Here is an 11,537-nt window from a genome sequence, read left to right as displayed (position 1 = left end):
TCTCCAGAGGATTTCCTAGAAGGATTTCCAGAGCGAAATATAATTATTTCCTTAACATTGCGGACAGTTGTAGACACTTCTTTTTTCTGGGACTAGAGCAATAGCATAGCAGGTAGGGCGTTTGCCTTGCACGTGGCTGAACCACTTTCAGTTCCCAGCACCCCATGTGGTCCCTCGAGCACTGCCAGGAGTCATTCCTGAGTGTAAAGCCAGGAGTAACCTCTGTGCATTGTCGGGTGTGACCCAAAAAAGAAAAAAAAAAAAGAAAAGAAAAAGAAAAAAATACTTTTTTTTCCCCCTGTTGAATTATATGGGTCAAAAATCCTTTGGCAAGAATAGGGAGATAATGTACAAACTGTGTAAAGAGGTTGAGTGGTTGGACCAAGAGATAGTAGAGCAGGCCAGGCACTTGCTTTCATGCAGCCAACTCAGTTCGATCCCCAGCACCACACATGAGCCTCTAAGCACTGCCGGAAGTGATCCCTGAGCACAGATGCACAGATGAAGGACTAGCCCCTCAGTACCTCCGGTGTGGCTTCAACTCCCCCCCACCCATTCCACTCAAAAAAAAAAAAAGAAGCTAAATGGTCTTGGCCACATCTTTAATTTTACCTGTACGATTAGAAAGGTGAAGTCAAGTTAAGGTGAGTTCCATTTCTAGATTTTCATGAGTCAGCATGTCTGAGAGTGGACTTTGGGGAGTCTTTGAGTTCCTCGATTAGACTCACCCGGGCCGCCTTGTTGGAATGTGGTTTAGTGATTCAATAAACATTCTCCGGAGAACAATGCTGCTCATTTTTGTCCTGGCTCTGGCATGCTTGTATCTGCCGCCTTCCCCCTAGCTGTGAGCTAGCACGTTTTCCCGTGTCTTGTGGTGCCACACTTGTGGTTGCGGTTGGAGATGGCTGTGTTGCTTCAGGAGGTCTCAGGAGATCTCCCCTGGCCTGAGCTGAGCACAGTTCCTGGTGTTCTTCGTTCTCTCTTAGGACAGACGTCACACCTCTCTGATTATTTTTATTTTGGGCGCCACACCCAGCAGTGTTCAGAGCTTACTCCTCACTGAACTCAGGAGTCCCTCCTGCTGGTTGGTGCTTGGGGACCATCTGGGCTGCCAGGGATCAAACCTGAGGAGTAGCCCCACCCACTGTCCAGTCCCCTCTCTGTTTGTCTTTAAGACTCAGTCCAACTACTGCAGAAATGAGTTGGAGGGTGTTGAGAACATGGCCTTGGTAGGGAGATGACATGTGTCTGCCCCTCAGAGCTCTGAGACTGTGTTGAACTGGAGTTCAAAATACAACCCAAGAATGAATAAATTACGACCATCACAACAGGAAATGACTCAGTGACAGGAAATGTCGACATAGTTGTCCAGGGTCTCTTTTTGTCTAAGTAAATCATTCTAACCGTTGAAAAAAATGGAGTGCCACACCCAACAGTGCTCAGGGATGACGTCCAGTTTAAGGATAGAACTCAAAGCTCCCATGTTGTTCTCCAGCCCTTTGAGCTGTCTCCCTGGCAAAATTATTCTTTTGTAGCTGTGAGTCTTGTCTAGGGGGAAGGGTGTGGGTGTGAGAGGGGCTATACCACAGCTGCTTCACACTAGATTACCAAAGCCCGTGGTAAACTATCATCTATCTATCTATCTATCTATCTATCTATCTATCTATCTATCTATCTATCTATCTATCTATCTATCTTTGTGTGTATAGCCAGAAAAGTTGTTGTTTATAACTATTTTACATATTTTACCCGAGGTGCTACTGTAGGCATGAGGAACCCGGTGTTCGGTGAAGCTACTGAACCTCTACTTCCTTACCACCATCCCTAATGCCTTTTAAATCCTGAGAACAAGGAAAACACTCATTCTTCAAATTAGATAATTAAGCTCTTCCCTAAACACACACATGTGCAGCAAAAACAAACCAGATGCCTCTTTTTCCAGCTCTCCAGAAGCTGATTTCTATTCCCTGAGGAGCCATTCACCACTGTGGGCCCGGGGGGAGAGAGATCCGTCCCCTGCCAGCATTCCGGGCACTTGGCTGAGGCAGTCTGGGGATGCCCTGCCCTTCATTGGCAGCTGACTCTTGGCGGGGAGAAGAACGGATACAGGGAGAGCTCAGAGATCCCAGGGGGCACCTACTCTCTGCACGTGGGGCAGTTTCTCATCTGTCCATTATTCTCTTTGCTTAGGCGTTTCATATGATTTAACGGTGAAGAAGCCAAGTAATAGAACTTTACCTCAAGGTCACACAGTCCAACACCTTTTTTTTTTCCTTTTTGGGTCACATCCAGCGACGCACAAGGGTTACTTTGCACTCAGGAATTACTCCTGACGATGCTCAGGGGACCATATGGGATGCTGGGAATAGAACGCAGGTCAGCCGCATGTAGGGCAAACGCCCTACCCGCTGGACTATCGCTCCAGTGCCGGTTCAACAATTTTTATCCAAGTTTTCAGGTTCTGGGGTCTGTGCACTTACATTTGAAGTGCACCATCCCCTGTAATTATTTTTACATACCCCCCCACCACACACACAATCACAACATACACACACACACAGTCACACACCCTCTTTCTGAACCTGTCTTTTCAGATACTCACTCCTTTATTTGAGGAGAGCCTGAGAAATCATGCAGCTGCAAGTGGAGGTGCTGGGACTAAGGCAAGAGAATGCTGGGGGCCTGCACCCTTCCCCAGACCCCCTGTCCCCCTCATTCTGCCTTCCTGGGGCTTCTGGGGACCTGTGCTTCTCCTGAACCTGCTTTTGTGTGGACTCAGTCACTTCACCTCCGTTTAGTTGCCGTCGTTCGTGGGCTTCGTCTTAGCAAACTCACGTCCATGCTAAAGGGAATTGGCAACCTCCCACACCAGAACTCATGGGCACTCATGGTGACTTCTGGAAACACACGAACACTGAAAACTTTAAGCCACCCAACACACACCTTTGCAGCGGGTTGAAACTGGGAACTCTTCTTTCTGATGTCACTTTCCCTCTTTGGTTTTCATACTGGAAAACCTGTGGTCTACGGCGCGCCACATTTTCCATAGTTTTGTGCTACTTGTATTAGCAAGTAGTTGATTTCGCTGATTCAGAATATCTTTCTGGGGGTTCAGTAGGAGACTTAAAGGGCTAGAACACATACTTTGCATCTGTGAGCCCCAGATTCTATCCTCAGTGTAGCAGGGGTCTCCCTCACCCCACCTACTGCTGGGAGTGATTCCATGAACCCCCAGGAGTGGGCTCAAGCGCCAAACTTCAAAATGGAAAAGAAAAGCACAGGTTCCTGAGTGTCGTCCTGAGGTGTTGGATGTCCCTTCCTGGAGGACGGTGCCCTGGCATGGCAGACACGCTTTGATCAGCTGAGTTGTAGAGCTGCTGGCTCAGTGCATTGAAACAGAAGAAGGTGTCTTAAAGCAAAAGCAAACACAAAACAAGGTTGCCTTGATTGGCTGACAAGAGTGGTGACTGGAGGCTCTTGGGAATCTGAGTTTGTATTTTCCCTAAAGGGACTTCTTGTAGTTACTATTTCAGAAGTTGGAGACAACTAATTCTATAGAATGTAACTGCATTAAAAAAAGAGAATCAATTCTGGTAACTTAAGACAATCTCTTCCAACCCAGTAATATACAAGAACTTCTCTGAAGTTAACTTTTTTTGTTTTTGTGTTGGGGTTGCACCTGGCTAGACTCAGGGCTTACCTCTGGCTCTGTGCTCAGGAATCACTTCTTATGGGGGTTGAGGGACCCTATGTGGTGCTGGAGACTGAATCTGGCTCGGACACATGCAAGGAAACTGCCCCACTTGCTCTTCTATCTCTCTGACCTCCATTGAAGTTAACCTTAATTCTCAATGACTCTGTAGAGGAATTGCCAGTACCTCTCATTTCTAGATGGTAAAGCAGCCTAAATCCTGTGACAATGTCTCTTAGACAGAGGGAGGGAAGCTAACGCTGATGGCCATGCTGCTCTGTTGTTCTCATTCCTTTTTGCTTGGACTAGAGCGATAGCACAGCGGGTAGGGTGTTTGCCTTGTACTCAGTCAACCCGGGTCGATTTCTCCGTTCCTCTTGGAGAGCCCGACAAGTTACCTAGAGTATCCCGCCCACACGGCAGAGCCTGGCAAGCTATCCCTGGTGTATTCAATATGCCAAAAACAGTAACAACAACTCTCACAACAGAGATGTTACTGGTGCCTGCTCGAGCAAATCGATGAACAATGGGACAGTGCTACAGTGCTATAGTGCATCTGGTGAAGGAGTCCTAGGGCATCTTGGCTATTTCTACCACGTTCATGACATTAATTCCCAAGGGGTTCTTTACAATTGGATCGGGTACAGATTCCCTAACTACCTCGCTGCTGCAGCAATGCCTAAATGGAAAGAACTTCTCCATTTGTTAGGGAAAGAGAGGGTGATGGAGAAGGATAAAGAGGTAAAAGAAAGAGAGAAGAGAGAGAACACTGTTGGCTAATGCTCTAGCCACCTTCCTCTTCCTTTCCTGTCTCTATCTTGCTTCACTGGGATTAGGATATAAAAACAAATCTGCTAGCAGAAAGAGGGAATTACATTAAAAATGGGGAAGGCTAGATTTAGAAAAGGAGAAAAAATGGTAAGGATGAAGAGGAAAATAGCAACCTTGGCTGTTCCGAAGAGACTCAGGAAAAGCCAGTTGGGCTGATCCTGAGAGGCAGTGGTCACTGCCACGTGTCAGTCTTTGTATGTTTAAGTCACTTTCATGTTTATGATCTTATTTTGCATCTAACAACCAACATGCACAGATAAAAAGTATTGTCTTTTTTTTTTTTTTCACTGTTAAGAAAACTGAAACACTGGGGCCAGATCGAGAGTATAGCAGGTAGGGCGTTTACCTTGCAGGTGGCCGACTAGAGTTCAATCCCTGGCATCCCATTTGGTCCCCCAAGCACCACCAGTAGTAATTCCTGAGTACAGAGCCAGGAGTAACCCCTGAGCATCTCTGGGTGTGACCCAAAAAGAAAAATAAAACTAACCAAAAACCCAAAAACCAAACTGAAAATTGAAAAGCTCTAGTAAAGACAGACGGAGAAGGAGAGGGAGAGGGAGAGGGAGAGAAAGAAGGAAAAGTGCCTGCCACAGAGCTATAAAGGCAGGCTGGGGGATGGTAGTGGGAGGGAAACTGGGGTCATTGATGGTGGGAAATGGACACTGGTGGAGGGATGGGTGTTGGGTCATTGTATGACTGAAGCCTGATCATGAATAGATTTGTAAATATGTATCTCACAGTGACTCAATTAAAAACATAAAAATTAAAAAAAAAAAAAGAAAAGCTCTACCGATTTGCTCAAGGTCTCCACATTCTAATCTGTTCCCCATTAGACTAGCTCTTAATATCTCACAACCAAATTCTGGTAAGACTCCCCTGCTAATTTCAATCTGAAGATACTATCACAAACTGCTTATTGGGAAGGAAAACATCTTTCCCTCGGTCTTATACTTGAACTCTGTGATTATTCCTATATTTTCACTTGATTATTTTTTTCCCATAAGTTTCATGACTTGTTGAAGCATCTGACTAAAATATAGCAGAACTGCTCTTCTTTGCAGGAGAGCAAAATGTTTTCCAACAACTGAAACGTGCCATGAGACCAAAGATGAAAGCAGCTTTGTTGTACCCCACTTCTGGGAATCTTTCTAGGGATATATTACAAAAGTCAAGGATAGATAAGAAATGAAGAAAAGATAAGAAAAGCTTTCATAGAAAATTGAAATTATTCCCTTTAAAGTTCATGATTTCTACCCTAATGAGAGGTACTCAGCCTTGTGGGATGAGTTCTTCTTGAATATAAAGGTGGCAGCCACCTTCGAATTTTGATGTGAATGCGATTGATGTCAGCAGGTCTAGACAGTGACATTTTATTGTAAATTTAGTGGACATTTACTAACTTGATTCAGGAACAGCCCCAAGCTAGATGGGATCAGGTAGGAATTAATATTCCACTGATGCCAGTTGTGCCAAGTCATTACATGCTCGTGTCCTCCAGCCCATTATTTCTTTGCCCTGCGATGCTGAGTGGCATGGCGTGACTGCCTGGCGAGGCTCTCTGAAGAGATCTGGGGACTTCCCAGGGGCCAGGTGGCTGCTCTGGGCTTTGTTCCTGGGGCTCTGTTTCTGAATAAAGAGTTCGGGTTGCATAAAGGACTGGATTCCTGTTGGTCAAAGTGGTGGTGACTTATGTGCCGCTGAGAAGACAAACATGACTATTTCAGTGTTGGTCTGACCGTCGCGTGATTGTGGAAATATTTTCAAAGAGGTACCACGTTACATGTTCCTTTAAGACATAGTCAATGCATGACATTATATTGGTTTAAGGGGAGGGATAAACAGGTTCCATACATTTTGGAAGGTTGGCATGATAAGAGGAGTAACCCTGGGTCAGTTTAGGAATTTACTGTTTCAGCTGCCTCCCAAGATGCTCTGAAGCTCTCTGTGACACCAGCCCTACGCCGTCTTCGTACCACCCCACCCCCCTGCTTTCTTTCATTAATACAAGTACCTCTTGACCTCTTTCACCTGAGAAATGTTTCTTTGTAAGCCAAGACATATATTTGGTCATTTCACGTCTTTATTGGGTGATGGTTGCTTGTGTGACACCCTGCAGCATCTGGCCCTCCCTGGGGAGAGAGTGAGCACCGCCTGGAATGCCCCACGAGGGTAAGAATAGCCACAGTGAGAGGACTCCTGCTGTCTTCCGCGCCCTGCAGTTGTCAGGATCTGTTTGCCGAAGAGGCAGACAGTTCAGGGCTTGCTCAACTGGGAGACAGAAAAAACTGACCTCTGGGGCTCCAACTGCCCCTCTCTGCTCTCACCCTCACGTCTCCCATAGCCAAGAAACAGCGATTCCTGCAAAGCTTTTCCACCTCCTTAGAGAATACGGGCTTCCACCTCTCCAGCAGCCTGAGTTGGGGCCCTTCTGGAAGCATGGAGCATCTGGACTCACTGGGCTTCCTTATCGTCACGTTAAACTGCAATGTGACCATCGTGGGTGAGTGGAGGAAATGCCTCAGAAGCTCTTGAGTTGGTTGTGTTTTTGCTTCTCTCTTCTCTCCCTGTCTTCCACCAGGCCTCCCCACCCCTACATCTTCTCTCTCTCTCTCTCTCTCTCTCTCTCTCTCTCTCTCTCTCTCTCTCTCACACACACACACACACACACACACACACACACCCCATCTCCTACTACTCCAACCACACGTACACACACACACACACACACACACACACCATCTCCTACTACTCCAACCACACGTACACACACACACACACACACACACACACACACACACACCCCCCATCTAAAGGTCTGTGTGTTGCTGGGGAGAGAGCATGGTGCATGTAAGCTTTCGTCAGTTGCTCCATGTGTGGTTCCACCACCATTTAAGGAAGCTGACTTGTGTGTGAGTCCTGTTTCTCATCCAGCATGGTGCTGAATTGGAAGAAGGAAGGAAGTGGAGGAAGTATTTTTGTGTAGCTCTTCTTAGCCTACTTTATACCTGCAAATAAAGATTTTGTGGATCATTATTATAAATATAGATGTACTGAAATAAACAGCTTGTATTTGCTATACACCATTTCAGAAATATGCTAATATTCTTTTTTTTTTCTTTTTGGGTCACACCCGGCAATGCACAGGGGTTACTCCTGGCTCTGCACTCAGGAATTACCTTGGCAGTGCTCAGGGGACCATATGGGATGCTGGGATTCAAACCCGGGTTGACCGAGTGCAAGGCAAACGCCCTACCCGCTGTGCTATCGCTCTAGCCCCCATATGCTAATATTCTTTACATTTTCTTCTTTTTCTTTTTTTTCTTTTGGGGCCACACCCAGCAGTGCTCAGAACTTCCTCCTAGTTCTGTGCTCAGAGGTCTCTCCTGGTGGGCTTGGAGGACATATAGGGATCAAACTTGGTTTGGCCAGGTGCAAGGCAAGTGCCATATCTGCTGTACTGTCACTCTGGCCCCTAAAATTTTTCTTGATGTATGCATAAAGCTTATCATTAATAGTATTGTAAATCATGGGGACTAAAATTTAAAAAGAAAGTAAAAGTTGAGATTTGAACTTCTAAATTTTTTCCTTGACTTTCAATGGTGATTTTAATGGAGCATATCTGCTTGTTGATTTTCAAAGTTGCACACCTGAAACTTATGCAATGCTATATTGCAATATTACTTCAAGCAAAGAGGATAAATTAAATTAAAATGTGTAAATTAATGAAAAAGGGCCAGGGAGACAGTTCAAAGGACTGGCGGGCATGCCTTGCATTCATGAGTTGTGATTTCAATCCTCAGCCTTACATTCCCTCCACACACACCCTCCCCAAGTATTGCCAGGACTAGCTCTGGTCTCCCAGCCAACTCCAAGAACTCCCCCACCCCCCAATAATAACACACAAAAGTTTCATTTCTGAATAGTTAAGATCTTATTGATAAGCCCCACTTGCTAGAGGACACTACTAAAACTTTACATGAGTGGAGTGAGATGAAACTTTGGGGGGGCACAGCTGGAGGTTCACAGGGCTTACTCTTGGCTCTGCTCAGGTATTACTCCTGGGGACACCCGTGGGACTTTATAGGGTGCCAGGAATTGAACTTGCTCTGGACACACGGAGAGCAAGCACCTTGCCTTCTGCATTATTGCTCTGGCCCCAGTTCAAACGTTTTTAGTGCTAGAAAATTTGCTCCTCCCAGACCAGGGCGATGGCTTAGAGGACTAGAATGCATACTTTGCACACTGGAGCACCAGGTTCAATTCACTGCACCGCATTAATCCCCGAGCACTATTGGAGTGAGCCCAGAGCGCTGAGTTAGGAGTAGCCCAGTTGGGACACACACACAATAAACAAACAAGATCTGCTCACCTTAAATCCGTTTACCCAGAAGTGCTTGACCCCTTGCAAGTGCCTGTGCTTTGTCACCTGAGCCAGCAATAATACTGTCCCCACTCTCAACCTTCCGGGACCCTTCAGCCTGCAGGGATGTGTGTGGGCGCCCTGTGCTCACGCCCGTCCTGTTTCCTCTGCCCCAGGGAAGATCTGGCTTATTTTCATGATGCTGCTGAGGATGGCTGTGATTGTCTTGGCGGGGTCCCCCGTCTACCACGACGAGCAGGACAGGTTCGTGTGCAATACGCTGCAGCCGGGCTGCACCAACGTTTGCTACGACGTCTTCTCCCCGGTGTCGCACCTGCGCTTCTGGCTGCTGCAGAGCGTGTCTGCGCTGCTCCCTTCCGCCGTGTTCCTCGTCTACGTGCTGCACCAGGGCGCGGCGCTGGCCGCAGGGCTCGGCGGCCACGGCCCCTCTCACCTGCCCTGCCCTCGGCCCCGCGGGGCCTGCGGCCACCCGGCGGTCCCAGACTTCACCTGGGGGTACATCGCCCATCTCTTGCTGCGGACGCTGCTGGAGGCAGCGTTTGGCGCTTTGCACTACCTCCTCTTCGGCTTCGTGGTACCCAAGCGATTCTCGTGCACGCACCCGCCGTGCAGCAGCGTGGTGGACTGCTACGTGTCTCGGCCCACCGAGAAGTCCATCCTGATGCTGTTCGTCTGGGCGGTCAGTGCCCTGTCGCTGCTGCTCAGCGTCGCTGACCTAGTCTGCAGCCTTCGGCGCAGGCTGAGCCGGAGTCGCGGGGCCCACAGCACACCCCGGGGTCTCCCGGCCGCCACGAAGGCCCTCGGCCAGGACGGCGGCTGGGAGGCCGCGGGGCCACCCGCTCACCCCAGCTCCTGGAGGGGAACCCAGGGCGCCGACAGCCCCAGCGGTCAATCTGCTGTCTCGGGGCAGATGGAGCTTCCCGAGGAGCTGGAGAGCGAGGCGATGTCCTTGGGGAGCGACAAGCTGGCCGAGCGCTGCAGAGACGGCGAGGGCGGGCCTGGGGGAGCAGAGGCTGTCCACCACGTGCGGCCGGCCTCGGCCCCTCGCAGCCGACTGGCCCAGAACTCTCCATCCGCTCGGCCGGGCAGCTCCCGGAGTGCTCCCCACCTGAGAACTAGGAAGTCCGAGTGGGTGTGAGGGGGTGGCCCAGCAGCGTGGCCGATCTCCCGGTCAGTGCAATCCCATTCCTTCCAGATTCAGGTGACCGTGGACCCCCTTCAGCATCTTTCTAGCCCTCTGTGCTCCTGGGAACACCACGAGGCAGAAAGGCCAGCTGGGGCCCCCTGCAACTGGGCGGACACTGTGGTAAGCCCTCCTGTAGGTTTGATTTAGAGCCCACTTCCCTCTGAGTGAAGCCCTGGGCATTCAAGGGGTTCAATGCAAAGGTGGCTGTTGCTTGTCTTTGAGACAACTTGGACTCAGCCTTTTCTGGCGTCCAAATGCAGACTGGAAGCAAGAATAGGCCCTAGGGCAGATCCAGACCATTCCCGATGCTTCCCTGGTTCCACGCCAGCCTAACGGAGCGGAATGTCAGACCCGCTCCCTTGCCCTGAATTTATGTTTTGATGTCTTCTGGAGAATTGTCACAAGGTTAATTGTTGGGTTTTCTGCTTAAAGAAGAGTCAGTTCTGCCCTGAAACGTCCTTAGAGACACAGTTAACTTTCTCCTAACTCCTTTAATAAAGTGAATGCTGGAGCCAGAGCGATAGGACAGCAGTTATAGCATTTGCCTTGCAATGCGGCTGATCCGGGTTCGGTCCCTGGCACTCCATATGGCCCCAGAGCCCAGGAGAGAGTGATGTCTGATACTGGTGTGAGGAGGTTGAGATCTGAGGTCGGGTAAACCATACACATGGAATTTGATATTGGCTGATTGTAAAGTTGGGAGCTATGAATAACTAAATACAGTACCTCAATAAAAAATATTTAAAAAATTAAAAAATAAAGTGAATGCTGAATTGCATTGTGATCCTACACTTCTTGCCACTTGGTGTTATAAGAGGAACGACAGATGCAAATAGAAAATGTTAGTAAACACACAGAGGGGGGACTTGAAGGGTTAATGCATGTGGGTGCACAGGGCGTGGCTAGCTTGGCTGTCCTGAAGGACAAAAAGGTGAGGTGGTCAGGTCCTTTCTGAATATGAGAATCACTTTTGCTGTCAATAATCACAGGGTTTCTTTCTTCTAGGGGACCATACCTGGTGGCACTCAGGGATTATCTCTCGCCCCGTGCCCAGGGCTTACTCTTGGCTCTGTTCAGGAGAACATATCGGATGATGGATAGTAAATGGGGTTAGCCACATGCCAGGCAAGAGCCTTAACCCTTGTACTACATCTTTGGCATTCGGTCTTTTCTAGTCATTTTAAGGATGGGGGAAATATCTTAGACCACATTCAAAAGTTAAAAAAAAAAGAGAGAGAGACTCTCGCCTGTCCCTTCCCGGGGATGAAGGGCATGGGGACGCCATATTATAACGACCACGGATGGGATTATACGACAAAAACTGCAGCAAAAGGGCTCGAGGGTGCTCTTGGGAAGGTGGGAGGCACCGGCCCCTCCCACCGCTGCCAAGATGTGACCCTGGGGGCCACACGTGTGTGCGGCTCCTCCGAAGCTGCACGAGCGTGAAT

At 48.6% G+C, this 11,537-nt stretch overlaps 1 protein-coding gene across 1 annotated transcript; it reads left to right on the top strand.

Annotated features, from left to right (window-relative positions):
- The first annotated feature begins 6,958 nt into the window (after nucleotides 1-6,958).
- On the top strand, nucleotides 6,959-10,041 carry GJD4 (gap junction protein delta 4). The gene is made up of 2 exons (XM_004605508.2): nucleotides 6,959-7,022; nucleotides 9,059-10,041. Exons 1-2 carry the CDS (start codon nucleotides 6,959-6,961, stop codon nucleotides 10,039-10,041), a joined length of 1,047 nt encoding a protein of 348 aa, XP_004605565.1.
- Nucleotides 10,042-11,537: the final 1,496 nt, after the last annotated feature.

This window comes from Sorex araneus, chromosome 9 (assembly GCF_027595985.1).
Source record: "Sorex araneus isolate mSorAra2 chromosome 9, mSorAra2.pri, whole genome shotgun sequence".
Taxonomy (NCBI): domain Eukaryota; kingdom Metazoa; phylum Chordata; class Mammalia; order Eulipotyphla; family Soricidae; genus Sorex; species Sorex araneus.
This window is presented reverse-complemented; position numbering and strand designations above follow the sequence as displayed.

Bases quoted from the DNA above. Each gene is read 5' to 3' on its own strand.
- GJD4 (XM_004605508.2), top strand. From the start codon at position 6,959: ATGGAGCATCTGGACTCACTGGGCTTCCTTATCGTCACGTTAAACTGC. The intron at 7,023-9,058 runs GTGAGTGGAGGA...CCTCTGCCCCAG, and splicing joins CTGCAATGTGACCATCGTGG to GGAAGATCTGGCTTATTTTC.